Source organism: Trichoderma aggressivum (assembly GCF_033847375.1).
Source record: "Trichoderma aggressivum f. europaeum strain CBS 100526 chromosome Unknown scaffold_008, whole genome shotgun sequence".
Classification (NCBI taxonomy): domain Eukaryota; kingdom Fungi; phylum Ascomycota; class Sordariomycetes; order Hypocreales; family Hypocreaceae; genus Trichoderma; species Trichoderma aggressivum.
Window position 1 is genome coordinate 269,398 of NW_026946374.1, and position 26,426 is coordinate 295,823.

Genomic DNA, 26,426 nt, shown 5'->3' on the forward strand with positions numbered 1-26,426 from the left:
GCAACAGGGCAACAAGGGCAGCGGTGATTAAAAAGTTAATGTCGAAAAGGAGGGGGCATATCTGGCATGCAGACAGCAGACAAACTAATCCACTAGGAGCCCGTGTACCCAAACAAGAACTTCAAAACGCTTATTCGATATGCAGTGTATATAGTCCGTAGCCGTACAACGAATCCTCAAAGGCAAGGTTGTTTAGCCATTGCGAAACAAAGGGAAAAAAATGACACTTGATAACCCTGACCCAATAATAGATGAGGTTTTTGAACCATTGTCGACTCCTTCCCGTACGAGTGTTCTTAATGTTATATCGGTACGGTGTAATTTAGATTTGAAAGATTAGATCTAGCTTCGCATCCGTTGAGTCTTTTGACATACAGACTTGGAAAACCTGGAAGTGGTATGGAAAGGTTTAGTTCCGGAATTGGCAGTATAAAGCCCAGTCAAAGACAACAGTGTAATCGTGTAGTAATACTGTTCACTTGCATTTCTAGTAAACCCTTTTTGGCCGCACGCATTCTTACTGATATTCCATCCATCAGACGCATCACAAGAGACAAACATGATACACACAAGTCCTGTTGATGCCACCACAACATTCTACCAATATTTTCTTAATCTGCAAACCACCTCTTATTATCCGCCAACACCTTTACGCGGATACCCGGGCTATCCCGAGAAGCCTCGCCTAGGAAGCAGTCCCGCGTGTACGACACATCACGCTCCCAAGTCGTCTCATACAACTCCAAGTCGAAACGTGTAATGAGTGCAGAAAGAGACATGTACACTTCAATATATGCGAAACTATTTCACCGGAACTATCAGCCAGTAATTTTGGGAAAGGGGGAGACAAAGCGCTTACTCGGCACCAATGCACATGCGAGTACCCTTGCCAAATGGAATGAACATTTTGTTTTGCTGCTCAGTAGCGTTAAACCATCTATCGGGCTTGAATTTCAAGGCTTCGGGGTAAATTTCGTCATTGTGAAGAATGTCTGGGTGACTCATGCTCACAGGTGTCTGCCGTCGAATGGGTTAGCGGAGTAAGATTTTACTAATAACAAGAGCCACTCACGCCGGCGGGAATAACCCAATCCTTATATATCAACTCCTTCTTGGAGACAAGGGGAAGCCTTGATTTCACAGTGGCGCGTAGGCGAAGCGACTCACGGACTGATGCAGTCTATGGAGTAACAGTTAGTCATTGTCTCATCAGATCTCTCCTAACCTGAAGGTATTGACTTACAAGCCAGGGCAACGATTCAAGGACTCTGACGTCAGGCAAGTCTTTAGAATCTCCAGCAGCATCTAAGATCTCTTTGCGAACCTTTTCCAAAACCTCAGGATTGTCCAACAAGTGGTAGATGGTGTGAGTCAGAAGTCGTGAGCCAGTCTCACCACCAGCATACAACACAGTGAGACCCTCTTGCATAAGTCGAAGACTCGTCTTCTCTTCCTTGGGTAGGGCGCTACGGTCGATGGAATGGAAGATGGTCGAAGGCTTCACGTTCCTCTCGTCTTCTTCGAACTCAAGTTTGCCTTTGTCTGTACTCCGGTGCGCAACATACTCGTCGGCAATTCTGCCCATGAGCTAACGGAGATGCCAGGTTAGAACTCTTTACGAAACAAGAACAGAGAACCGTGCATTCAACAAACCTTGTGTGTGGCGAGAAGACCAGCAATATCGGGCTGTATTTTTGCTACAAGGATATTTAGGATCCACTCTGGCAGCATCAGGAGCTTTCCGTTGAGCCAGGGAAACTGTTTGCAGAATGGAGTTGCTTGGGCCACTGCTTCCATTGAGTGTCGCCAACTTTGAGCTTTGCTCCAATCCTTTTGGAAACCGACATCCTTGTTAAACATATAATGATAGATGACATCAGTCGTGTAGGCAAGGAAAGTAGTCTGCATCTCAATAGGCTCGGCAGAGCCAACCTTTCTCTCAAAGGCCTCAGTAAGCTCTTTGATGTGGCCATGAATAAGCTCCTGGGCGCTTGCAACAGCACGCTTTGAGAACATGCGAGAATTTGCCATTCGTCTGCGACGGTGCATATCGTGATCCACCGTACCATGGGCTACGTAAGTGTCTATCGTCAGCGACAAATTGAGGTCAGTAACGCTCATTGCATATACTCACTCCCATATGTCAAGCCAGCCAGCTCCGCGGATGGTGGATATTTGTCCCTTTTTGTGGGATTGGTAGCATATAGGGTATCGAGAAAGGAAGGGTCGCGAATGTGAATCTCATCAGGGTTGACTCTGACAATTGGCCCTAAATGTTTTCAAGTTAACTACCCTTGAGAAACAACACAATAGTAGTGCTTGAGAATTCTCACCATACTTATCGTGCATCTCACTCACTCGCACGAAGAATTGGCCGCCCTGTCCTTTGATGATATCATAGTAAAACTCATACCATTTTGTGGTCGCCGCCAGCTTAGGACCTGGAAACTTGGCTAATGGATGGAAGTAGAGGCGGTAAACAGTTAAGCCTACGACGTATAGCACAGGCAGACCGATGAACACCAGAAAGTTTTGCTCTATCCACAGAGTCGGCTCCATCAGCCGAGCTTTGAGCTGCTCCATTGTCCTCAATTACAGAGAGAGGCGAAGAGGTTCAATGGTAAAGTCAGCGTTAACAACCGCGCAGAGGAGGCAGCCATGAGCATTTAATCAGACCAAAGAAAACATACTCGTACGAGTAACGACAAATAATTTGCCGAACTGTTACATTCATGATGACAAAGGCCCGCTTATTAGCCAACACATCAACATGGAATCCTGACAAGGGGTGCGCCAACCGAGAGGGATCGAGAAATGTTAAGCATGCTCCCGATAGAAACAGACAATCCGCACATACGTCGAATTCTCCTCATGTATACACATTTTTTGTTTACGCTCAATTCTTCTTGTTCTTCTTCTTTCGTTGGTTGCAACCCGCTAGCCTTGGCGATGCTAGTCGATCCATTGCGTAGGCTCGAGCAGTAAAGTGGTAAGCCCTGGCAGGCTCAAAGTCCAGAATCTATTTCGTGATCCATATAATTTTGTCTCATCCAAGGTTCCCTCGCAAGCACGTTTACAATCTCATGGCATAAGTACGAGTATATGGAGTTGATCTTGAGACCAGGAAGAGGGCGTATCGCATGTGGGTTGGTCGAGGGGTGTCAACAACACGACAGACACCCTACCATTCATCACCCCTCCCCTTGATATTACATACATTGTAGATCAAGCCCACCGGCATTTTGATGCCGCTAATGTTAAGTCGTTGCCGTTGTGGTTAGTTCAGCGCTTATACGGAATACACTCGACTACATGATTATTGCTGTCAAAGAAATGGGCTAGTTGAAGTAAAAGACATTGTGTATTGATCAAGTCCACATACTATCAATTGATCGTTCTTCAGTATGGGTAACGTAGACACAATTGACAGCAATATAATACATCATCAGTGGGATACTATAGATCCACTTGACTTCGTCATCGCACTATCGTCATAGTTGGCCTATGGCACCTGGAATTTTACTGCTTATATGCAGGCTCCAAATCTTGGGGCTTTCCATGAAAATGAACATCACTAGTGGTCACAATCCTCAGTAACATCAGACAAGCTACTAATGATATACGGTGATACCATTATCAATGATATGCAACAACTTTCCATATCCGTATTCACGCTAATTGTCAGACTAACTTGAACGTATAGCTATCCAACGATATTCTCTCACTCCGAAAGGAAATGAAGACTGGAGACGTTGACAGCATAATTCTTGTCCTGACATATAATCGTAACATGACTGTTCAAGAAGCCATTGCGGTGGGTGATACTTCCTATGATACATAACTATACCAAAGCATTTGTCTAACACCTTCTCGGAATACCAGTGTAGAACTCAAGAAGAACATTGATCGATTTAATGTTGCAGCCGAGGGTCTTCTCGCAATTGTCGCAGAGAGAGATCATAGAGTTAGGCAGATACATCGTTGGATGCAGGTACAACACGATGGGCAATCTTTTGTGGAGGTGTGTGGCAAAAATAACCCAAAAATCTACCCATGGTTGTGGCTTTCTAATATCATATACAGTCCTACGACTACGCGATTGGGCCTTGGAAAAATTGATCGTGATATCCATGGTGGCATGACAGTGGTAGTGAATCACGCAGCTTGATGCCTTTGGTATACGATTTGTGTATCTCTTTGAGTATAGTACCATTTGCTTGCCAAATTTCGTGATGGGGAGAAGCGAGAGCGAGTGTATGGAATTTCATAAGCTCCTTGAAGGGGACCAGAAGCAAATTTGAAAGAAGAATACACTTTGTTACTCCAACTAAATGTATCAAAATGAGCCAAAGTTGTGAACCGGAGCTTGGACTGCCGATCGCCTCTTTCATGAGCGAATAATGTGATTCTACCAGCTACACCCATGAACTCACCTCAAAGGTTCAGTCATGCCAATGAATCGTCATAAGCACGGCACCGGTATCATATTCTCCCGTTTGCCTCTCAAGGTTGCCAGATACGAAATAGCAATCCTGGTAGAAAGCACGGGTGTTTTTGATTGGACCAAAGCACGTTGCGAAACCCATCTACACGCAAAATCATAGGATACATGTATAGATACGACACAAGATCCATTCTTGACAGGAGCCGTTATCGCCACTTTAGTACCACTAACACCCCTGTCTATCAGATCCCGCCCCTTGCAACGATCAAATAGCGCTCAATATGGTAGCACGCACTACTGCACGTCACCACACGCCAGAGGTGGTGTTAACGAGCATCAGACGATGCTTGCGGACGGTCGACTGTCTCATGTTGCTCCAATTCCTCCAGATGCTACAGATTAGATACAGGTTGGGTACTGGGATATGAAGCGTTGGTTAAGAGTCTGACTGGTGATGGGATTGTATACATGTAGTCGTGCTATTATACTACCGCAATAACACCCAACAATCACAAGCATATGACGCAATTATACATTTAAGATACGACAGAATTTTAGAGAGAACGAGCCAATCCATGATGCCTTCTCACCGAGTTTGCTCCTCTTCTCTCGCTCTACAAATTCTCTCCTTTCCCCCTCTCTGTTCTCATCTTGCTACATCCTTTCTCCTACAGTTTCATCTTCCTCAAGCATTGTGACAATACTATTGCTTATAGAACTCACAATTCTCTGGACTTCTAATAAAAATGGTTCCCAAGGTTGGCATCAACGGCTTCGGCAGAATCGGTCGAGTTGTCCTTCGAAATGCCCTCGAGACGGGCGATGTTGAGGTTGTGGCACTCAACGATCCTTTCATTGAGCCTCACTACGCTGTAAGGAAGCCAACTTCTTAATTGTGCACCTCTTGAGCCTATGAGCTAATCTCACTAATACACCTTTGTAGGAATACATGTTCAAGTACGACTCCACTCACGGCCGCTTCAAAGGAGACATTAAGGTCGATGGCAAGGACTTGGTTATCGACGGCAAGAGGATCAAATATTACCAAGAGAGAGACCCTGCCAATATCCCTTGGAAGGACAGCGGCGCCGAGTACATTGTCGAATCCACTGGCGTTTTCACCACCACAGAGAAAGCCAGTGCCCATTTCAAGGGTGGCGCCAAGAAGGTCATCATTTCTGCTCCCTCTGCTGATGCTCCGATGTATGTGATGGGTGTCAATGAGGACACCTACGCAGGTGCCAATGTCATATCCAACGCTTCTTGCACAACAAATTGTCTGGCGCCGCTGGCCAAGATCCTCAATGACAAGTTTACCATTGTCGAGGGTCTCATGACGGCTATCCACGCTTACACTGCGAGTCAAAAGACTGTCGATGGTCCTTCGTCCAAGGACTGGCGTGGTGGTCGTGCTGCCGCACAGAACTTGATTCCTAGTTCCACGGGAGCTGCAAAGGCTGTTGGAAAGGTCATTCCCGAGCTGGCAGGCAAGGTTACGGGCATGTCTGTCCGAGTTCCCACCGTCAATGTTTCGCTTGTCGACTTCACGGTTCGGTTTGCAAAAGATGTAACTTATGATGAAGTGAAAGCTGCGATTAAAGAGGCTTCTGAGGGGCCTCTCAAGGGTATGAAACTCTTAGTCTACGGAATTGTTTGAACTGAAGCTAACAACATCCTTGTGAGCAGGCATCCTTGCTTACACCGATGACGATATCGTGTCCACTGACATGCTTACTGACCCTCACTCTTCAACTTTTGATGCCAAGGCTGGAATAGCCTTGAACAAGAATTTTGTAAAGGTCATGAGCTGGTACGACAACGAGTACGGCTACAGTCGCCGTGTGGTAGATTTGATCGTCTTTGTTTCCAAGAAGGATGCCGGCCAGTAAAACAGACCGACATCCTTGAGTACTTATCCCATGGCTGTTAGTGCTCACCAGTGGGCCAGGTATCTCGCATGTATTGAGATTTCCAAGGGTAGAATTGTCCGAGATGCGGGCGGTAAACCCGATGAATAAAATAAAGACCTGTAGTAGCAATCTTCTCTCGCCGATCGTGTTGCTTCCAAATTGACGAAACCCCAAAAATTCCCTCAAGTCACTTCAAACTACGCTTAAAATACCCCCAAACTACTGTCAAGGCTCTTCTGATACAAGCTCGGAACACGGCAGCATACACCACCCCGGCCTACTATTATACGAAGACATCCTTGTTCACGGCACACAGTCGAGAGCGAGAAACTACCCCTGTCCACATCCGGGCATAGATGAGGCAGTCAATTGCCCTAGAAAAGCGTCCAATCGATCACATGGGCGAAGATAGTCGTCTTACGGGCATGGATCTAGCAGGCACCGACTAAAGGAATGACACATGCATACAGATACGCCTGACCTCCGAGGTGCATAAAAGGGCATGACTGTACAATGTCAAGGCTGAGTCGCTATCGACATCAATTAGCAAATTGCCTGCTCTTTCACATTGTTTCAAGAAGTCATAGCGGACCCGCGCAGTCTTTCAGCACAATGTCCAAGGCCACGAATGCCCAAGAATTCATCACCGAATTCGCCAATGCCTTTAGTGGCAGCGGTGATTCGGTCAAACTCGACGAGTTTTTCGCTGATGATGTTGTGTTCTCTGACTACAGTAAGTACACGTAGCACAATACGTTATTGATGCACAATGTGTTACTTTTTTATCAACCCAATCATATAAAGAGAGAGAAAAGCTGACAAGATTTCACAACAACAGTGATGCCCAACACCGTTGGTCTGGATAAAAAAGGCTGGTTGAACCATTGCGCCAACTACTATGCCAATGTGCACAACATGAGGGCCAAAACATTCAACGTCTTTGGTGATATTGACGATTTAGTTGGGTGGGAGTACCGGTTTACCTTTACCTCCAAGAAGGATAACCCCGAGATGGGCGTCAAAGAAGGCGAGGATATTACCCTCCGAGGCATGTCCATCTTCAAGCTCCAAAGATCGGAAAAGGGGTTGCAGATTGTGGAGGAGAGAGATTATTACAGTTTCTTGCATAAAGAAGATTAGAATACTACATGTATGTATTGTAGACGAGTGATTACGCTAGCATCGATTCTCATGTTACGTCCGAGCGATGTCTCTGCGTTGTGTAGTAAATAACGGTTTCCTTCTGGCTTCTGTTCATCTTTAAGAGATATTAGAAGACGGCTATGCTGACCACTACGATGAAATAAGAGAGATTATGATTATCTCATAGCGCTACTGACTCGCAACAGAGAAAGATTGCTTAGAAAGGGGCTGGTCTGATGAAAAGATAACACGTATTAAACGTGTCACATGTCTCAGATGTTCCTGCATTTGGACTCTTTAAAAGGCAGGATGACCAGGTACGCATACCTGTCGCTACTAATGCGCCACTGGGATATCACAAATATGTCGTTATCTCTTTTAACAATTGTTCCCAACTTGGAAGAGACGTTGTTGAGATATCCGGTATGAAAGACAATGAGCAACTGAGAAGACGTCCCAGGCATGGCTCCCTCAATACCTCCTTTTTCCTGAAGTAGGGACATGTACCCAATGAGTCCTATCTAAAGATACCAAGAGCTTCATACAAGAGGATGGTCTGTCGATCAGTATCCGCCATGGCTGTGGTAACAGCAACTCAGCCTCAACAGACAGACTTATTTTAGACATGGTTGACCTACCCGACCTAGCACGGCCAAAGCAATGTCACAGGGCATGCGATTATATCCTCTTCAAACAAGACAAGTGTCAGCCCAAGCACAGATCGGGGGTGCCTCATTGAGTGCTTTCATGACTCCGACGAAGGCGCTGCATATATGGTCCTCCCAGGACACCCAATGGTATCATGCCAGGAAGACAGTACATGGTTATACAATGGCTTCGATAGCACAGAGGCGGGCAAGCAATAGCTCGCTTTGATATCGTATTTAATTATGTATGTACATTTTATTCTAATAAAAAGACGTATAAGCCAAATTCCGGGGCGCTCAATAGGCCAGTTCCCTGTATCTCCTGGATTCACTTATGCATATAGACCCTATATTCTACCCGTAGAATCTTGAACCAGCGCGAGTTGTGCTTTTCGATCAATTCATGATACCTGCGGGACTCCCAGGTTACACGAGCTTTAAGATGAGACCTCTTCCTTTGTCACTTTGTGCAAATGAGTGATAACTGTTTGAGTGACTCTTTTACTGCTCTACCAGTAACATGCACGACATTTTGTTTGACGAAGCCGGTAGAAGCCATTGGACGTCTAGAATAGAGCAAGTCAAAGCGCAGCATGAATCACAGCTGGCAAAGAGTGCCCAAAACCACATATGTGGCAGTGCAGCCTCTGTACAGGCACCAAAACTTTTGTGCCGAGCTCAAACTGCTTCTCTGAAACAAACAGCGTCTTTGCTTGTTTGCCTGCAAACACCGCCGACTGCGTTTGGGGTCATTCGATTTATAGCACGCAAGAGCTGCGGCACGGCGTTTGGCATATGACTTTTTGGTAACTTTGTTTTTGTGTAGAGCCATGATTGCCTTGACACCAACAGCTGACCTTTCCAGGCGACTTGAAGGTGTTCATTTCAGATTTCCTTGCCGCCGAGTTTCCCCAGGAGGAGCCATCCAACATTCCTTTCGCCCCTCGAACACGAGGCAGCCAGCAGAACACAAATGTGTGGCGCAAAAGAGGTTTACTGTTGCCAAAGCCATTGTATTCGGCCCGTCGGGTGGTATATCGTGCAACCATGTGAGGCGTTCGTCGTTGCCAGTTCTCTCCTTACCCAACACCCCGCTGGCAGCGGAAGTTGGAGTTGGAACTGGAATACCAGCACATGCGGGTGTTCCGTGCCGAGAGTCGTGCGAAGACAGAGGTGCCGGTATCGGAGTTGTATCACATGCTCTTGGAGTACTCTCTATTCAACGTTTACGGCGATGGAGCAGTGGGCAAATGCTGCGAAGGAGTATCCGGAGTGGTGGACACAGAGTCACGGAGACGATCTGCTGCTCCGAAGGACCAAGAGGAGACTGAGGATCGAATATGGCCAACTTCGAAATGATAAGGGCAAGATAAGGGCTATTGATGTTCAACAGACGCTTCTTTCTGCGAACAGTTGCGAGCAATGGCCGAACCATCACGAGACGTTGGGTATATTTTCGGACCAAACAGATGTGTTGGACTACTTGCCAAGATCTTCTTTGGAGAACCCCTCAAATAACCAAAGCATATCCAACTCAAATCTCTATCCTTCGTCTTCGGCAGCAAGCAGCCAAGTCTGGGGCGACGGCTTGGGAGAAAGGTTTCCGACCGTGCAAGGGCTTCCGAGGACAATTGGTATGCCGAATCTGGGTCAAGAAACAGTGAACGCAGCGAACGCGTCTACCATGTACCCTAATTCAGAGGACCAAGCGGATATTTGGACAGCATACGAACCATTACAACCTAATTTGACGTTTGGGCAAGTCTGGGGTGAGGGAGATGACGCAGTTCAACCAGAAAGGCCGCAGAATGAAATCATGCAACAAACTCCAAGTTTGAGCAACGTGGTGCTTAATCTCGACGATCCATTCTGGAATGAAATGTTGGCATTCGGCGGTGGATTTGCGTTGGGAAGTAATACGGACACTGGCGAGGGCGGCAGCAATAATCCGGCGCATTCTCTGCGATAGAGACGTTCTATAGGATGAACATGGTAACATGTCGGTAAGGGTCCTGCTTGACATTTTGCTGCATGACTCATAGAGAGTCAGAGAAGATTAGAGGTTGGTTTATATAGAATGAGGCCGCGATGCAAGAGACTTCCGTAGCAACAGTCAACCTTGTAATGGATAGTTGACTCGATCTGCAATAGACGTACCCAATGACTTGTCCGAAGTCGGACGTTTGATGTATCTCCTTCATTTTGGCTTTCGAAGAAGAAAAGATAGAGATAAATCTCAGAAAGCAGGGATATGGAAAAGATGAAGATAGAATTGAATTCGTTGAGATGCATGAGCCTGGATTTGGAAGAGGTGAAAGAAACCACAAAACAAGTGCTGCAATGTCTATATACCATACCATCCAGTCTGTCAAGTTCTAAATATCCAGTTGAGCGTATATATAAGTCATTTCATAACTATTAACTACCGTCGCTGGTGTTATAGAATATGAAGAGTCACACGCCACTTAGCCATACTGGGCTGAACCGCCGATGGCATGAAGCAGTGAGTCACCCAAGTCAATCCTTCAACGGCCCTCCTATTTGAATGCGCAAACTCTACCATTTCAAAACAGACACCTTCACTTCTATTGTTACTTTTTGCGACCTGGTTAGAAGGCAATTTTCAGGTACAGCCGACACCTGCCCCCGAAGCCGTCGCCATGCCAAGCAAAGTGGTAGACAGAATCCTACCATCGCCATGCCCTCCCAGCGCCGAGCCCGGCACCGTCCTAGTGGAAACTGAGAGGGTCATTATACGGCGATATCTCATGTCAGATGCTCCGGCCATATCATTGGCCGCAAATCACGATCAAGTTGCCAGCTTCATGAGCGACCGCTTCTCTAGCCCATACACAACTGCCGACGCCGAGGCATTCATCCAACGGGGCGTTCACGACGATGATTCCGCCGTATACCCTCATGCCGCAGCAATACTCATAAAGCCAGGCTGTCCATGCAATCCCTCGGCAACAGAGCCACTCCTCGTTGGTGGCATTGGCACTCATCCTCTCGAAGATATCCTCTACAGGACCTGGGACTTGGGTTATTACCTCTCACCGTTAGTATGGCGCCAGGGCTATGGAACTGAAGCGCTCAGTGCATTCACGAGATGGGCGTTTGAAACATGGCCAAAACTGCATCGAATACAAGCGCAAGCGTATGAGAGCAACATTGCAAGCCAAAAGCTGCTACAGAAGTGCGGCTTCGAGTTGGAGGGGAGGGGAAGAGGGGCGGTTGAGAAGAATGGCGAGATTATGGATGAAATTCGATTCGGCCTGTTGAGAAGCGATTTGAAGTAAATGTTATGGAGATGGCTTCTATAAAATGAGAGAGTGTTTTACGAGTAATTGGTTGGAGAGAGTTTGGATGGAAGATTTGACGAGGTTCCGAGTCATACTTGGCGAGAGACCAATCAGTATATATACTGTTAGAGATGGAGGTCCACTTCAATTTGTTAATCGATGTTTCTTCGACAACAGAATAAACACGCCGTTATCTGTGTTTATATCAATTATTTTCTACAGTCACAATAACCTGAAATAATCGACAAGGTAAACACTGTGTCTGTTGGTTTATTGATTGCTCTTTTCACTGGCTCTATAAAAAGTCTATGAGGCAAACCAAATGGCCATTTGCCAATTGCGGCCCGCTGATTGGCTCCCCCAGCTGCGGCGCAAAAATGATATCCCGCGCCCCACCATCACGGAACTGCAAGCTTCCCCGATTCTTCAATCACCAACTCCAAGGCGAGCATCACCCGTCTAAATCAGCCATTGATCTCGGGCCAGCAGAGGCTCTCCTGGGGATTGAATTCCTTCACCTCCCTAGTCCCTAGCGCCTAATCTCCAGCTCTCCCGCCAGGGTTTCGATCCTCCGCAATGGCCATCCTCCCCAGACTCATTGGCCAGAGTGCCAGCCGACTGTGTCTGCGACCTGCCACATCTCTCGCCGCTCGCCCGTTCTCGTCAACCGCGCTCCGGAGATATGCGACGCCCGAGCACACCGGCACGCGGCTGATTCCCACCGACGAGCACTTCAAACAGACCGGCGACGTGTACGGCTTCCCCTCCCGGTCCGAGCCCTCGACCACCGACAAAAAGCCGCGCGACAACAGCGTCGAGGACCGCAAAGTCAGGCACTACACCGTCAACTTCGGACCCCAGCACCCTGCCGCCCACGGCGTGTTGCGATTGATCCTCGAGCTTTCCGGTGAAGAAATCATCCGAGCCGACCCCCACGTCGGTCTGCTGCACCGAGGCACCGAGAAGTTGATCGAGTACAAGACCTATCTTCAGGCCCTGCCCTACTTTGACCGTCTGGACTACGTCTCCATGATGACCAACGAGCAATGCTTTGCTCTGGCCGTTGAGAAGCTTCTCAACATTGAGATTCCCGACCGTGCCAAGTACATTCGAACCCTGTTTGCCGAGATCACCCGTGTCCTGAACCACCTGATGTCGGTCCTCTCACACGCCATGGACGTTGGTGCGCTGACGCCCTTCCTGTGGGGTTTCGAGGAGCGTGAGAAGCTCATGGTATGCGACGACCCCAAAGCAGATGCAGAATTTACAATATTCAGACGGTTGTGTGTGGCTAATACTGTATACTCGGGATAGGAATTCTATGAGCGTGTCTCTGGTGCTCGTTTCCACGCCGCCTACGTTCGTCCCGGAGGTGTCCACCAGGATATCCCCGTTGGACTGCTGGACGACATCTACCAGTGGGCTACCCAGTTCGGCGACCGTATCGACGAGACTGAGGAGATGCTTACCGATAACCGTATCTGGATTGAGCGTCTGAGGGGTGTTGGTGTCGTCTCCGCCGCCGATGCTCTGAACCTGTCCTTCAGTGGTGTCATGCTCCGTGGCTCCGGCATTCCCTATGATATCCGCAAGAACCAGCCCTATGATGCCTATGACAAGGTCGAGTTCGATGTCCCCGTCGGCACCAACGGCGACTGCTACGACCGTTACCTGTGCAGAATGGAGGAGTTCAGACAGTCGCTGCGCATCATCCACCAGTGCCTGAACCAGATGCCCGCCGGCCCCGTCCGCGTCGAGGACTACAAGATCGCCCCTCCTCCCCGAGCTGCCATGAAGGAGAACATGGAGGCCCTGATCCACCACTTCCTGCTCTACACCAAGGGTTACGCCGTTCCCCCCGGAGAGACCTACTCTGTGATGGAGGCGCCCAAGGGCGAGATGGGAGTCTTTTTGGTCAGTGACGGCAGTGAGCGCCCCTACAGGTGCCACATCCGTGCTCCTGGCTTTGCTCACCTGGGTGGCTTTGACCACGTTGCCAAGGGTCACTTGTTGGCGGACGCGGTCGCTTTAATCGGTACTATGGATCTTGTGTTTGGTACGTATCACCCATATGGAACGGATGTGATGATTGAGAAGTTCACTGCTGACATGCTGGTACAGGTGAGGTTGACAGGTAAAACTAAGGGGGTGGAAGGCAAAAATATTAGAATTTCGTTTTCTTTGTCTGTAGCCATAGCTGACTGGGAGAAGTTTCGTAAATACTCTCAAGAATTTTGTCATGTTCACATATGGCGACGCCCCATGGTCATTTGCATGGAAGTGAATGCGCGATTTTATGCGATGTGGTATTGATACAATTGGGCTACTTCCTTTCTTGAAAAGGGGACATGCTTTTCTGTGCGGATGGATTGGCGATGAGGCCTTGTTCTATACAACAGCTGCAAAGCAGAAACTCGTTTCAAACCCTCAATCCCCGACCAGAGGCCTGCTCCATGAAAAAGCTCTTCAGCGGCCCGAGGGCATTGGCAGCCTTTAGGCCAAGCGATCTCAGGGGAATCAGGGGGCCGCTCTCTACAGAATACAACTTGTGAAGCTTGTCACACACTCCCATCAACACGTGGTTTGCCGCATATCTCTCGCTGTTGTACGACTCGAGAGACATTTGCGTTCCCAAGTCTTGGCCGTGAGCGACGGCATATTCGATGGTTTTGACCAGGCTCTGAATATCGCCCTGTCCTTGATTCAGGCCCTGTCCAGCAAGGGGGTGGACGGTATGCGCCGCATCGCCGACCAGAGCGACACGCTCGCCGATGTAAGTGTCTGCATGGCGGAATTTGAGGGGAAACGATGCGATGCTTCCCTCTTGAACGCCAACAACAAGTTGAGGGATGGCCTCGGCGTCAAAGTGCGTGTGCTGGGTCCGCCAGGCAAGCTCATCTTCTTGGCCAGCAGCCTGAGTATGCATATAAGCCAAGTCGACGGGGCCAAGTCGAAACGCAGAGTTGACCAGTGCAATAAAGTCCTTGGCGCACAGCTTCTTCAGCAGCGAGGCATTCTCAGGCGTGGTTGACCAAACCAGCGTCGCGTGGTTTCCAGGCAAGGGAAGCATGGCAACGGGTCCGGTTGGGAGAAACCGCTGATATGCGGTTTTGCGATACTCGCCTCCCCATCCATCGCCTTCCAACTCCAGCGTTGCGACAACTCCATGTCGGTGATAGTCCCAACCCCGACTCTCAATGCGCGCGAATGATCGTACAGGGCTGTTGGCACCATCAGCTCCAACCAGAAGTCGAGCCGCCAGAGACTTGCCGCCCTGCAAATGCACGACAGGCCACTCTCTCAGATCCAAGTCCTCAGTTTCCTCTCCAAGCGTAATCTTCTCAACCCTTGAGCTGTCGAAAACATCCACCCCGCCGATTTCATGAATTCTCTTCAAAAGACCAGATGTGATATTTATGTTCTCCGCCATATAAGCAATGACGTTTCCTTGGCTGGCCGTGGAGCCGAGCTGATGGTCAAACTCGATGCGGGCATCCGTCACGCCGTCCCAGACCTGCATCTCGTGAAACTCTTGAATGCGGCTGCGCTTCATGTGCGGCCATGCCCCGATCGTGTTGAGGAACTGGGCTGTTGTGGGCGTGAGGGAGCTGCATCGGTTGGAGAATTGTGTTGGCGGTAGAGAGAGAGTAGCTGTCTTGGAGAGGTCTTGAGCTTCGACCAGGGCGACACGGAGATGAGATGTGGTGGGATTGGCGCCTGGAGGATCAAAACCATTAGTGCTCGTTCTTGAACAAACTTGAACATTGATAGTAATTTGTTCAGTTATTTCTTACGTAGCGCAGTGAGGAGACTCAGCCCAGCTGGACCACCTCCAATGCAAACCACATCGTAAATGCCCTGGGAAGAAGAAGCTGTGGCATAAGATCGTCGATAAGAGCCAGAACCGCGCGCCTGGCGAGAGCAGCTACGACAAATAAAGCGAGGACCCGCCATCAGGGCCCTGTTCGACGCCATTTCAACGAGGCGGCAGCAAACTCGAGCCTTCAATGGCAGATGCGACAGTTTGGCATCTCCGTTCATACGTGAAGCCGCATTTGCATCGCACATGGCATGACGGCAAGCTGTGGCGGGGTGTGGCGCACCCTCTGTGGCTGTGCTCACGCCAACTGCAGTCTAGAGTTCCAGGCAGATAGCCGATCCCAAGCCATGTGGCATCTGCCTGGGCTCAACAGAAATTCTACAGTGGAACTGGATTTATTTTTCTAACTTTTTTTCTTTCCAGGCTCCAGAGGTTGCCACTGACAACGGCGCTACTACAGCCTCAGAAACTCACATACAAGCAGACTTCGGCCAACAGCGAGCAGCCGGCAGAAGTTTATTCTTTACAAAAACAATTATCAATCATCCATCCAGACGAACCGTTGGTCCTCGCACTCGCAGCTCGTCGCAGAAAAATCCCAAAGCTTCGCCTTTCATTTCTCGAACTGGGGGGTGAGACCGGAAGCTAGTTTCACATTTGGAGACCCCCGGCCTTTATTTTGGGGGGCCCTTGTCGCTTGTTTTGATCTGCTGTGGCGGTTTTGTTCGGGCTAGCTGTCAAGTTCCGAGACAAACGGGCCAAATTGCGTCGCATTCCTTCTGCGCTTCACATTTTCTAATTTTTTTTTAATTGTTTCCTTCTTCACGCAAGTTAATACTTGGGTGGTTTTTACTCTGCGCCGAACAGAGATACTGTTTGATCTTCACCGTTACAACCAAAAGAAACCCCCAATTGACATCGTGTTGGGAGAAACACTGCAATCATGGCGGACGCAGAGGACTATCTCCAAGACGGCTTCGACCCGCGCAGCGTCACCGTGCCGCGACTGCGCTCGATCCTCGTCACGCACAACGTCGAGTATCCGGCCACGGCCAAGAAGTCTCAGCTCGTCGAGCTCGTCGAGCAATACATTCTGCCGCAGGTCCCGAAGCTACGCGCCCAACGCGCTCGTGCGAAGCGATCAAGCCAGGGCATCGTCAATGCGGGCAGCCCCGAAGACAATGGCAGATGGGAAGACTATGGGTTGGAGCCTACGCCAACGGCTAAGCCGCGTCGATCAGCGTCGCCTCGAAAGGCCTCGAGCAGGGTCAAGCGGGAAGAGGACGAACCAGCGCCGGCACCGGCCAAAACGAAGCGCTCGTCGCGATCCGTCAGCCGGTCCGTGAGCCGCCAGCCATCTCACTACGATGAAGACGAGGCAGATGCGCCGCAGTACGAGGCGCCTAAACCAACGCGCCGCTCTGGTTCTCGGAGGGCTGCGACGCCAAAAATCAAGGATGAGCCCGAGGAGGAGGAAGAGACGCCCATTTCCTCTCACTATGCGCCCACTCCGCAATCGAGCACCCTTTACGCTGCCTCGTCTCCATTCACCCAGAAAAACACTCCGTTCGCTACCGCCAACGCTACTCCATACACCTCTACTCCCTACTTTAATGCGCCCCAAAGTGCGGTCCCCCCATCTGTTGCTACTGCCTATGAGGAAGAAAGTGTCTTTAGCGACGACAACCCATTCCAGAGGGGCTCTCCCGCATTCAAGACGCCGAGCCGAAGACGAGTAGGCGACGAAATCGCTAGAGGCGAAAAGCTTGCTCGACGGCGCCCTGAAGAGTTCATTGAACCCCTTGCCATTGAAAGACCATCCGCTGTTGTGCGGTCACACGAACTGTCTGCTCGTAAGCCGAGACACCAGTCACCAGATTTTTCAGTGGATGCCGGCGAAGAATTCACTCCCGACGCGCAGCTGGAGCTAGAGGAGGCTGCCAGGAGGGGAGAGGCCACCATTGTGCCTAGGAGACACTCAAAACCCGCGCGCAAGACGAATCTCAAGACGCCATTCTTTGTGCTGTTCATCTCTCTGCTCGGCGTCTATCTGGCCTGGTACCGACAAGAAAAGCTTGCCGTTGGCTACTGTGGGCTGGGCCGGCCTGCGACACAAATCATCCCCGACGATATTCCTGTGCCGGACGCCATCATCCCATTCGTGGAGCCTCAGTGCGAGCCATGCCCTCCGCACGCCTACTGCTACGAGGACTTTTCTGTCCGCTGCCACAGCGACTTTGTCCTCAAGCCCCACCCTCTGTCCTTTGGTGGCCTTGTCCCACTGCCCCCGACTTGTGAGCCCGACGGAGAAAAGGCACGCCGAGTTCAGGCAGTTGCCGACAGGGCCATTGAAGAGTTGAGGCAACGACGCGCCAAGTTTGAATGCGGCGAATTGGTCGATGAGTCTGGCACAAAGGTCGACTCTCCTGCCATCGCCGAGGAGGAGCTCAAGTCGACCGTGAGCAGGAAGCGCAACAAGCGACTGAACAGCGATGAGTTTGAAGATCTCTGGGTGGCAGCCATTGGCGAAATCACCACTCGCGAGGAAGTGATTGTGGAGATTGCAACAACCACGTAAGTTTTTAAAAATCTTTCTTTTCTCAATGGGGGCACCCCTGATGCTACGGCTTCAACCCTTAACCTCCCCTCCCCAATTTTCAATCTCTCTTCTTTCTGACACAAACAACTAATCAGATCCGCTCCTGATCCCACAGATCGCCCGGTTCCCCCGATATTTCAATCCGCAAGCTATCGTCCAGCTCTCTCGCTCGCCTTCCGATCACCTGCGCGCTCAAGCGCTCCGTCCGCCTCGGACTGGCAAGATATCGACTCCCAATTGGACTTTTAATGTCCGTCGTGCTGGCAGTCTTCTACCTGCGGGCTCGGTACCGCCAGCACTTGGTGGATTCGGCGCAGGTCCCGGCTCTCGTTGACCTCGTCCTGGAACGGCTGGCCAACCAGAAGGAGCTGGGCGCGGAGGACTTGGACGACGCCTGGCTGTTTCTGCCCAACTTGAGAGACGACGTGCTCCGCTCTGTCCATAAAGTGGCCGAGCGCGAGAGGATCTGGCAGAGGGTGAAGAAGGTCGTTGAGCTCAACAGCAACGTCCGCACTGGTCAGCGAGAGGGCCGGAGTGGCGAGGTTGGTCGAGCCTGGGAGTGGATCGGCCCTATCAAGGGTGAGGGAGCCCGGAGAAGGCGGATGAGCGGTCGGTGGACGCGAGATCCGGTTGCTGATCCACCTGAATCGAAGCCAGCTACAGCAGCAGAGGGCAAGAAGTGGACAGAGCCAAGGGTGATTTACTAATGAGGGTGATGTTTCATTTTATTTTATTTTGTTTTATTTTGTTTTATCGATGGGTTTACTTGTTCATGAGAACGGGTGCTTTCAGGGAGGATGAAGGAGTTTCGTCCAACCGCTGTATTTATTATCAATTGTCAACTCATGTTCATAAATGTGCGCATGTGTTTATTCACTGGTGGGATTGGGCAGGGTATCTGGGTCAGTAGGTAGATATGAGTACTGCTAGGCAGGGTTAGTTTTAGTTGTATTAGTTTGAATAACATCAATGGAATAAACAAGCAACGGCTTTACAGATTATGCTCTTTCTCATCTCCGAGTAGATTAAATAATGGCCGGCCTCATCAACTTCATACGGAGCGAGGTATTCCTCTGCATGCCTATGTGGAAAGCGTTTTTTTATTCTCTTAAAACTGCCAACTTTCATGCTCTCCCAAGCTTGAAAAAAATACAGAGTATATAATTTACACCCGCAATGCCCCCCCTCTTTCTCTAACGCCTAGCAACTAGGACGGCATGCACTCATCATCTCAGTCAAAAATCATCTTGGTGACGAAATAAATGTCGACTAGTGTCTTGATTGATTGGCTAATGCACAGGTGCGGTTATATATGCACAGGGGGTTTTTGCTTCGTGACAAAGGAAAGTTTGCGGGGACCTTGAATCTAGACTCTAGTAGTTTTCGTCCTCTACTGCTTGGCAGAAACAATCTCTGTGGAAAATAAACAATGTCAGCGTCTTCCATCTTCCACAAATCGGGACTTGGTTAGCGTCAAACATACTCTCGACATCAGCGACACTCTGCTGCAGAATCTGCTGCAGAACCTTGGGGTTCTCGAGCTCCTTCTGGACCTTGGCGATGATGGAGGCAGCCAGCTCCTGCTGCTGGCGCTGCTTGACCTGACCCTCGTAGCGGACCCAGGAGTCGAGGACGGTCTTGGCCTCGGCAGCCAGGGCGGTCTGCTGCTCGAGCTCGAAAGCCTGAGCCTCAAGCTTGGCAGTCTCCTATATAGAGAAGAAGAAACACATCAACATCTTGGTCGCATAACACGGCCCTTCGCCAGGCTCGGTTTCACAAATCGCAATTTACCTTGGAGACCTCAAAGAGGGCCTTGGTGATGTCGACAACGCCGCTCATCTGCTTGACGTCCTCAATGCGGGTCTTGACGGCCTCGGTGTGGTCGGCGCGGGCGCTGTTGAGGATGTTCTTGATCTTCTCGTTCTGAGCCTCGGCCCACTCCTTGTAAGCAGGACCACCGTACTTGAGCAGACCGGTCCAGACGGCCAGCAAGCACACGGCGACAACCGTCTCCTCGTTCATGACGTAGTACTCATTGCTGAGGGCATAGACGCTGAGACCGGCGGCGCCGCTGAGGAAGGCGGTCTTGCTGACGAGGCTGCTGCCAGGGAGGGCGTCGATGATGCTCTGGGCCTTCTTCTTGGGCTCCTCGGCGGGCACGTTGCTGGAGTATCGCACGGCGGCGGCAGAAATGGCCGGGGCGGATCGGGAGATGGTGGTTCGGAGGAGGGGAGCAGCGCCTGCGATTTATTGCATCTCATTGTCAGCGTCGGCGCACCAATTGCGATTGAGCCGCCCGTCAGCGGGTTTCCCGTCTCTGCTATGCCACACATACCGACAGCGCTTCGTACCAAGCGGGACGCCATTGTGAAGAACGTTTCGGACGGGGGATCTCGGCCTTGTCGTTGATTCGGGAGCTGGGAATGAGGTTTGAGGTTTTATCGCGCTAGTTCGGTAACACGTTTGCGTCACGTGATGCCCGAGCTTTGGTGGTTGAGCAATCGATTGGGAGCGTAGCCGAGCTTCTCCCGAGTGCGGGAACCGAACCTTGGCTTGGCGCGGAAAAGGCCCGCCCGCTGATTGGCCAGAAACGGCAAGGCTTCAGTGAAATCTTGAAATTATCTTTTCATGAGATAAGAATTTCTTGTGTCTCTCATATCAAAAGCCCAATTGACGGGGAACACTTGTCAAACAAATTGCGGCAGCTCTTCGAAAGCTTCATAAACTGATTCATCATCTTACTTTTTCTCTCAAACAACATTGTTGGACTGTTCGACCTGTACAGAGTTTTCTTTTTTCTTTTTTTTCACATCTCATGATGCCTGTCGGCTCTAAAGACAGCGCGAAGCGCAAAAGGGCCTCCACAGGAGACAAAGTCACCAAAGTCACCAAGCGGCGGCGATCTTCAAATGAGGAGGCCGAAGATCCCAGTGCAAAGATTCTCCTCATGGAACAGGGTATCTTGGAGTCCAAGAAAAACTACAACGACATTGCCACTCTTCTCAGCATCGCCAGTCGCTACGAGGATGGAGATGACGAATCGACACTTGCCGCTGTGACTCTGTGCCGGATCTTTCTGCGGTTGCTGGCCCAAGGCTCCCTCATCGCAAAGAAGGGCTTGTCAGAGAAAGATTCGGTGGTCGTCGGCTGGCTAAAGGATCAGTTTTCTCAGTACAAGACGCTGCTGCAGACCATGCTAGGGGATGAAGACCTCGCTGTGACTGCGCTTACCCTCTGCATGAGGACTCTAAAGGCAGAAGGAGAGCATCTCTACGACAAAGAGGAATACACATTTCCACAGGCGTTTCTGGAGAATATTGTTGCGGTTTTGATCACAGCAGATAACGAGGATGCGAGGAAAGCATTCCTCGAGTCCTATGTGGAAGAGTATGATGATATTCGATACTACACCTTCAAATCAGTAAAGTAAGTGTCTCCTGGAGGAAAATATTATGGTCTACAGTATGATGCTGACCAGCATTCAGGGCAATCCTAAACAGACTTGACAAGGATGATATTCCAGACAACTTATTCGACCAAGTGTATGCTTTGCTGTCTGCCTTGGACGGCGTCCCCCAAAGCGCCGAGGAGCTGGAGGACTTCTACGTCCCACGTCCTAAGAAGAAGTCTCACGATCTGAGATCGGCCGTTCAGCACAAGCGGCAAGGACAGGATGCTTGGCTAGCCATTCTGAGTATTGTGCAGACCAAAGACGAGCGTAAACGCATCCTCAGCGTCATATCCACAAACATTGCTCCATGGTTCACAAAACCAGAGCTTCTATCCGACTTCCTGACGAGCTGCTACAACACGGGCGGTTCCATGTCTCTACTGGCCTTGTCCGGTGTCTTTTACCTCATCCAGGAGCGAAATCTAGACTACCCATCATTTTACACCAAGCTTTATTCTCTTCTTGACAAAGATATCCTGCACTCCAAGCACCGCTCACGCTTCTTCCGCCTCTTGGATACGTTCCTTGGCTCAACGCATCTTCCTGCGGCTTTGGTCGCCAGCTTCATTAAGAGGCTTTCAAGACTCTCATTAAATGCCCCACCAAGTGCCATCGCGACGGTGGTTCCTTGGGCTTACAACCTCCTGAGACGCCACCCGACGTGCACATTCATGATCCATCGAGATGTTCAGGATCCGGAGCTGAAGAAGCACATTCAAAACAACGGGGCAGAAGACCCATTCAACGCCACTGACACGGATCCCATGGATACCGGCGCCATTGACAGCTGCTTGTGGGAGATTGTTCAGCTGCAGTCACACTATCACCCCAACGTTGCAACGATCGCCAAGATCCTCTCTGAGCAGTTCACCAAGCAGTCGTACAACATGGAAGACTTTCTCGATCACTCATACGCCAGTGTAAGTACAACCGGATCGTCCTTCTATCAGTGGGCGGGTTGACACATTCACTAACACATCCATATCACAGTTGCTGGACGCAGAGATGGCAAAGGATATCAAGAAAGCCCCGGTGGTGGAATTCCAGATCCCCAAGAGGGTCTTCTTGCCCCAAGACGAACCTGCCACCAATCCAGACAGCCTCTTGGTGAAGCTGTGGGACTTTGGAGAGCCAGCAAAGGGTGTGGCGGCTGCATAAGGAGACCAGGGTAATGTGCAGTAGTGCGTGCGTTTGACCAGCACCTCTGTCACTTGACATGTGCATATTAGCATCGGAGAATAATCATTGGCCCGGGTTTGGGAAAAGGAAAAGAGAGCTTTATTATTCAAGATTTATTTACTCATATAAAACAACATTTCATTCGAGTGACTCGTACATACAGGCACCCGGAACTGATAAGGGAAGATACACGGATCGTCGGGCGGAGAAAGCATGGAAAAGATACTCCATTCTTTGCTGAGCTGTTAGTGGAGACGGCAGATGTGGCACGCAAAACCTTATCTCAGGACAAGTACCTCCGGCCAGCACACACAAAGGTGCACAATCAAGTGGCCGGGCATGCGCTAGCGGAATTCTCCCCCGCTAAGCTTCATGTTCCCAGCCGCTAATTAACCCCCAGCTTGCAGTGTAAGAAACCGGGCAGGGCTCTCTCTCAGCTGTGCTGACATCACTATGCTTGTCTGCCCATCAACGATTCCTCGACAGGGCACAACAAACCCCGGACAGAGCAGTTTGACGGCTTCTGACCCCCCCTATTCATGCCATCAATTTGCGATTACCATCATTACTGCTGTCACCAACCCCTAGGCGCAGGCTAAGCAGAGGATCATGGTGCCTTGCGCGTCCTGAAGAAGCTGCTGAAGATGTCGAGCAGCAACCGCTTCAACCCCCTGGGCCATGAGCCCTCAGCAGCTGCATCCATGTCGTCAGCTTTTGCTGAACCATCGCAGCCGCAGCGGCCGCCCAAGAAGAGAAAGGGCCATCGCGGCGGCAGGAAGAAACGGTCCAGGCGGAAGAGCTTCGCCATGCTGCATGATCATGAGCTGGGCGAGTCGTCGGGGAATGGATTCTACCAGGTGGCGCAGGCCAGCCTCAGCGGCACGAGCATCGACAGCGAAGCGCTACTGGATCACAGGTAAGACCTCGTGATCACGAGCTACATGCTCGTCCCCCTTTGTTGCCTGGCTTGACTTGTAACCTCTTTGTCTCCTCCTGCAGAGAACAGCAACCGATGCGTGTGCGCCGATCGTCGACGATAGCCGGGCCCGGCTCCTTTCAGAATCCCTTCTCGTCGATCAGCGCCACCCGCCTCCGGTCGATGCAGACGGCCCAGAGCGGCGACGAAAGCCCTTCTGGCCGCTGGGATGAATCTTCGCCGCTACTTACAGAGCCGGCACGGCGCCCGGGGTCGCAGACGGGCGTCCCGAGCTATGGCACGAGCGATGCGCGACTGGGCCGGAATCGAAGTCGAAGGGCGTCCAGTGCGTCTTCTAGAGCGAGGCTGAGGACCGCATACAGCACAAAGGACAAGTACGACATCAACCACCCGCCGTCGATCCCCGGCTCCCCTACCTTTGGTCCGGCAGATGGCATGGATCTAAACTTTGGCGATGTCATGATACGAGATGAACTCACCATGGGAAGCGGTGATGAGGCGCTTTCCGACGCCGAGGCGGATCGTGGCGACAAAGACAGAAGGCTGGCACCGGAACCTTCCGGCGACGTTTGCTTCCCCGGACCCGGCATGTCTGATATTGGCGACGATGAGACCGCCTCCCGATACGAGAGACGGTATAGAACGCGCCGGCGCCGTGGTCGGTGGCCAGACCTGTCTGTTCTGGAGGACTGGATGCGATACGAGAAGGAGGATCGCAGCGATGAGCGGCGAGTCAAGACGATTACGGAGCCGCAGCTCATCAACGGCCGTCTGCGCCCGGTGCGAAAGGGCTGGTTCCAAACCGACGAAGAGGCGCCCTATAGGTTTACCTATTTTAACGAAGAATTCCAGAGCACCATTCACAGCCAGTCTATTTCAGAACTTGTTCAACAGGGAAGCGATTTTCAAGGACTGTTCATTCCCGAACCGCGCATCCTCTCGTCAGATGAAGAGAGTGACTCTGAGGATATCGTATCGCAGCGATCCAAACCACGATTCTCGGCAGAGCTAGAGGCCGACACGAAGCCCCCAACGCGGCAGCCTTCCCTGGATAACAGAAAGGACGGCTTCATTTCACCACCTATGAGAGACGAAACGAATTCCAGCTCAAGGTCCGCTTCGATTCGTGGCGGAAACAAGTCACCCGAGAATCTTGGGCCAAAAGACAACCACACAAGCGTACCAAAAGTAGCGGCGAAGCCGGTTCGATATGGAGAGAGGCCAGTGTGGTGGCTCGACGTACTCTGCCCAACGGAAGACGAGATGAAGGTCCTGGCAAAGGCATTTGGGATTCATCCTCTGACGGCCGAAGACGTGATGCTGCAAGAAGCCCGTGAAAAGGTCGAGCTGTTCCGGCATTACTACTTTGTCAACTACCGCACCTTTGATCAGGATATCAACAGCGAAAACTTCCTGGAGCCCGTCAACATGTATGTGATTGTCTTCCGGGAGGGAGTCTTGAGCTTTCACTTCTCCGTCACGCCACATCCCGCCAACGTTCGCCGACGAATACGTCAGCTGAGGGATTACTTGATCCTCTCCTCTGACTGGATCTCATACGCCATCATTGACGATATTACCGATGTTTTCCAACCCCTCATCCAGAATATCGAGGACGAGGTTGACGAAATCGACGACTCTATTCTGCAACTCCACACGTCCTCGGGTAAAGGATTACAGGATGAAAAATCTACCAAATTCGATGATAATATAACAATCGAAGATTCCAGTGGCGACATGCTTCGACGTGTTGGAGATTGCCGAAAACGAGTCATGAGTCTATACCGGTTACTAGGCAACAAGGCGGATGTCATCAAGGGGTTCGCTAAGCGCTGCAACGAGCGGTGGGAGGTTGCTCCCAGGTCCGAGATTGGCCTGTATCTTGGCGATATTCAAGATCATATTGTGACTATGACTTCCAATCTTAGTCACTATGAGAAGTACATAGCCCCCCCTGACCGTCCTTTGGTGTCTTCCACCATTTGTTCAGCCAGCTAACATTTATTCCAGGATATTGGCTCGATCTCACGGCAACTATTTAGCACAGATCAACATCCGGATGAACGAGCGACAAGAGCAGACCGCCGACGTGCTCGGCAAGCTCACCGTCCTAGGTACCATTGTGCTGCCCATGAACATCATCACCGGTCTATGGGGCATGAACGTCTGGGTGCCGGGGCAAGACATCGAGGGCGATCTCACCTGGTTCGTATGCATCACGGCGGGACTGCTCTTCTTCGGCTTGGCGTGTTATTGGATCGCGAAGCGAGTATATAATATCGTTTGAACATGTTGTCAACGGGCGAATTGGATTTAGGCGTTGCAGGCATGCATTTACAATTTTTTTTTCTTTTTTTTTTTTTTTTTGCCTTTCTTTTTTCTTTGGGAACTGAAATCCTGTTGGATCAGAATGATATGGCATATCGCATAGAACAGGATATGGAAGGGGCGTCACATTTTGTGCCCGTACAGCGGACGATTTTGCTTCCAGCAGTAAAAGCACGAGCTTTAGCATACTTTGTCTTATATCAGTATCATTGTAGTTACTCTCTATATTGGCTCTTGAATAGAGGTGAAATTATTCTTCTCGTCAACAAATCCTCTTTTGTGTATCGTTTTCCAGAGGTCGTGCAATGTGACCTCTATGTACTTGGGTATATTCTCAGGTACAATCCTATAACAGACTTTACATTGCCCTAGGTACGGATATCACATACAACAAACACTCTATTTCCATTAGCGAAATTTCCCTCAATCGCCGCCTTGATACCAAAAATGAATTCCTTCTCGGTCTAGAATCAAAATACGCATCTTCAAATTTGTTGAAACTTGGGCCATCTAGGGTAGCAAGGCGGGCGGGATCTTACAAAGGCTTCCTCTCACACGAAAATAGCATTGTCACAGCCTACAGCTATCATCGTTTCACGACATAAAAAATATCAGTGGAAATTATTATGGCAGTAATTATTGGTCCCGTAGTAGTAGTTGGGATTT

General features: G+C 50.3%; 11 protein-coding genes across 11 annotated transcripts; 8 read left to right on the top strand and 3 right to left on the bottom strand.

The window, feature by feature from the left end:
* Nucleotides 1–611: 611 nt before the first annotated feature.
* On the bottom strand, nucleotides 612–2,583 carry Triagg1_2936 (uncharacterized protein; the record flags this gene model as incomplete). The annotated part of the gene is made up of 7 exons (XM_062897172.1): nucleotides 612–801; nucleotides 860–1,017; nucleotides 1,073–1,180; nucleotides 1,244–1,588; nucleotides 1,654–2,072; nucleotides 2,135–2,269; nucleotides 2,334–2,583. 7 exons carry the CDS (start codon nucleotides 2,581–2,583, stop codon nucleotides 612–614), a joined length of 1,605 nt encoding a protein of 534 aa, XP_062758003.1.
* Nucleotides 2,584–5,190: 2,607 nt separating this feature from the next.
* Nucleotides 5,191–6,333, top strand: Triagg1_2937 (uncharacterized protein; the record flags this gene model as incomplete). Its single annotated transcript, XM_062897173.1, has 3 exons — nucleotides 5,191–5,316; nucleotides 5,388–6,069; nucleotides 6,131–6,333. The coding sequence occupies 3 exons, from the start codon at nucleotides 5,191–5,193 to the stop codon at nucleotides 6,331–6,333; spliced, it is 1,011 nt and encodes a 336-aa protein (XP_062758004.1).
* Nucleotides 6,334–6,966: 633 nt separating this feature from the next.
* On the top strand, nucleotides 6,967–7,494 carry Triagg1_2938 (uncharacterized protein; the record flags this gene model as incomplete). The annotated part of the gene is made up of 2 exons (XM_062897174.1): nucleotides 6,967–7,087; nucleotides 7,193–7,494. 2 exons carry the CDS (start codon nucleotides 6,967–6,969, stop codon nucleotides 7,492–7,494), a joined length of 423 nt encoding a protein of 140 aa, XP_062758005.1.
* A 1,884-nt stretch (nucleotides 7,495–9,378) lies between these two features.
* Nucleotides 9,379–10,113, top strand: Triagg1_2939 (uncharacterized protein; the record flags this gene model as incomplete). The annotated part of the gene is made up of 1 exon (XM_062897176.1): nucleotides 9,379–10,113. One exon carries the CDS (start codon nucleotides 9,379–9,381, stop codon nucleotides 10,111–10,113), a length of 735 nt encoding a protein of 244 aa, XP_062758006.1.
* A 691-nt stretch (nucleotides 10,114–10,804) lies between these two features.
* Triagg1_2940 (uncharacterized protein) lies at nucleotides 10,805–11,443 on the top strand (the record flags this gene model as incomplete). The annotated part of the gene is made up of 1 exon (XM_062897177.1): nucleotides 10,805–11,443. One exon carries the CDS (start codon nucleotides 10,805–10,807, stop codon nucleotides 11,441–11,443), a length of 639 nt encoding a protein of 212 aa, XP_062758007.1.
* Nucleotides 11,444–12,022: 579 nt separating this feature from the next.
* Triagg1_2941 (uncharacterized protein) lies at nucleotides 12,023–13,584 on the top strand (the record flags this gene model as incomplete). Its single annotated transcript, XM_062897178.1, has 3 exons — nucleotides 12,023–12,679; nucleotides 12,761–13,502; nucleotides 13,568–13,584. The coding sequence occupies 3 exons, from the start codon at nucleotides 12,023–12,025 to the stop codon at nucleotides 13,582–13,584; spliced, it is 1,416 nt and encodes a 471-aa protein (XP_062758008.1).
* A 281-nt stretch (nucleotides 13,585–13,865) lies between these two features.
* On the bottom strand, nucleotides 13,866–15,883 carry Triagg1_2942 (uncharacterized protein; the record flags this gene model as incomplete). Its single annotated transcript, XM_062897179.1, has 3 exons — nucleotides 13,866–15,163; nucleotides 15,241–15,580; nucleotides 15,827–15,883. The coding sequence occupies 3 exons, from the start codon at nucleotides 15,881–15,883 to the stop codon at nucleotides 13,866–13,868; spliced, it is 1,695 nt and encodes a 564-aa protein (XP_062758009.1).
* Nucleotides 15,884–16,209: 326 nt separating this feature from the next.
* Triagg1_2943 (uncharacterized protein) lies at nucleotides 16,210–18,572 on the top strand (the record flags this gene model as incomplete). Its single annotated transcript, XM_062897180.1, has 2 exons — nucleotides 16,210–17,840; nucleotides 17,981–18,572. The coding sequence occupies 2 exons, from the start codon at nucleotides 16,210–16,212 to the stop codon at nucleotides 18,570–18,572; spliced, it is 2,223 nt and encodes a 740-aa protein (XP_062758010.1).
* Nucleotides 18,573–19,255: 683 nt separating this feature from the next.
* On the bottom strand, nucleotides 19,256–20,231 carry Triagg1_2944 (uncharacterized protein; the record flags this gene model as incomplete). Its single annotated transcript, XM_062897181.1, has 4 exons — nucleotides 19,256–19,278; nucleotides 19,349–19,571; nucleotides 19,657–20,105; nucleotides 20,201–20,231. 4 exons carry the CDS (start codon nucleotides 20,229–20,231, stop codon nucleotides 19,256–19,258), a joined length of 726 nt encoding a protein of 241 aa, XP_062758011.1.
* A 449-nt stretch (nucleotides 20,232–20,680) lies between these two features.
* Nucleotides 20,681–22,474, top strand: Triagg1_2945 (uncharacterized protein; the record flags this gene model as incomplete). Its single annotated transcript, XM_062897182.1, has 3 exons — nucleotides 20,681–21,291; nucleotides 21,351–22,236; nucleotides 22,307–22,474. 3 exons carry the CDS (start codon nucleotides 20,681–20,683, stop codon nucleotides 22,472–22,474), a joined length of 1,665 nt encoding a protein of 554 aa, XP_062758012.1.
* A 665-nt stretch (nucleotides 22,475–23,139) lies between these two features.
* Triagg1_2946 (uncharacterized protein) lies at nucleotides 23,140–25,719 on the top strand (the record flags this gene model as incomplete). Its single annotated transcript, XM_062897183.1, has 3 exons — nucleotides 23,140–23,411; nucleotides 23,495–25,372; nucleotides 25,443–25,719. 3 exons carry the CDS (start codon nucleotides 23,140–23,142, stop codon nucleotides 25,717–25,719), a joined length of 2,427 nt encoding a protein of 808 aa, XP_062758013.1.
* Between the last annotated feature and the right edge of the window lie 707 nt (nucleotides 25,720–26,426).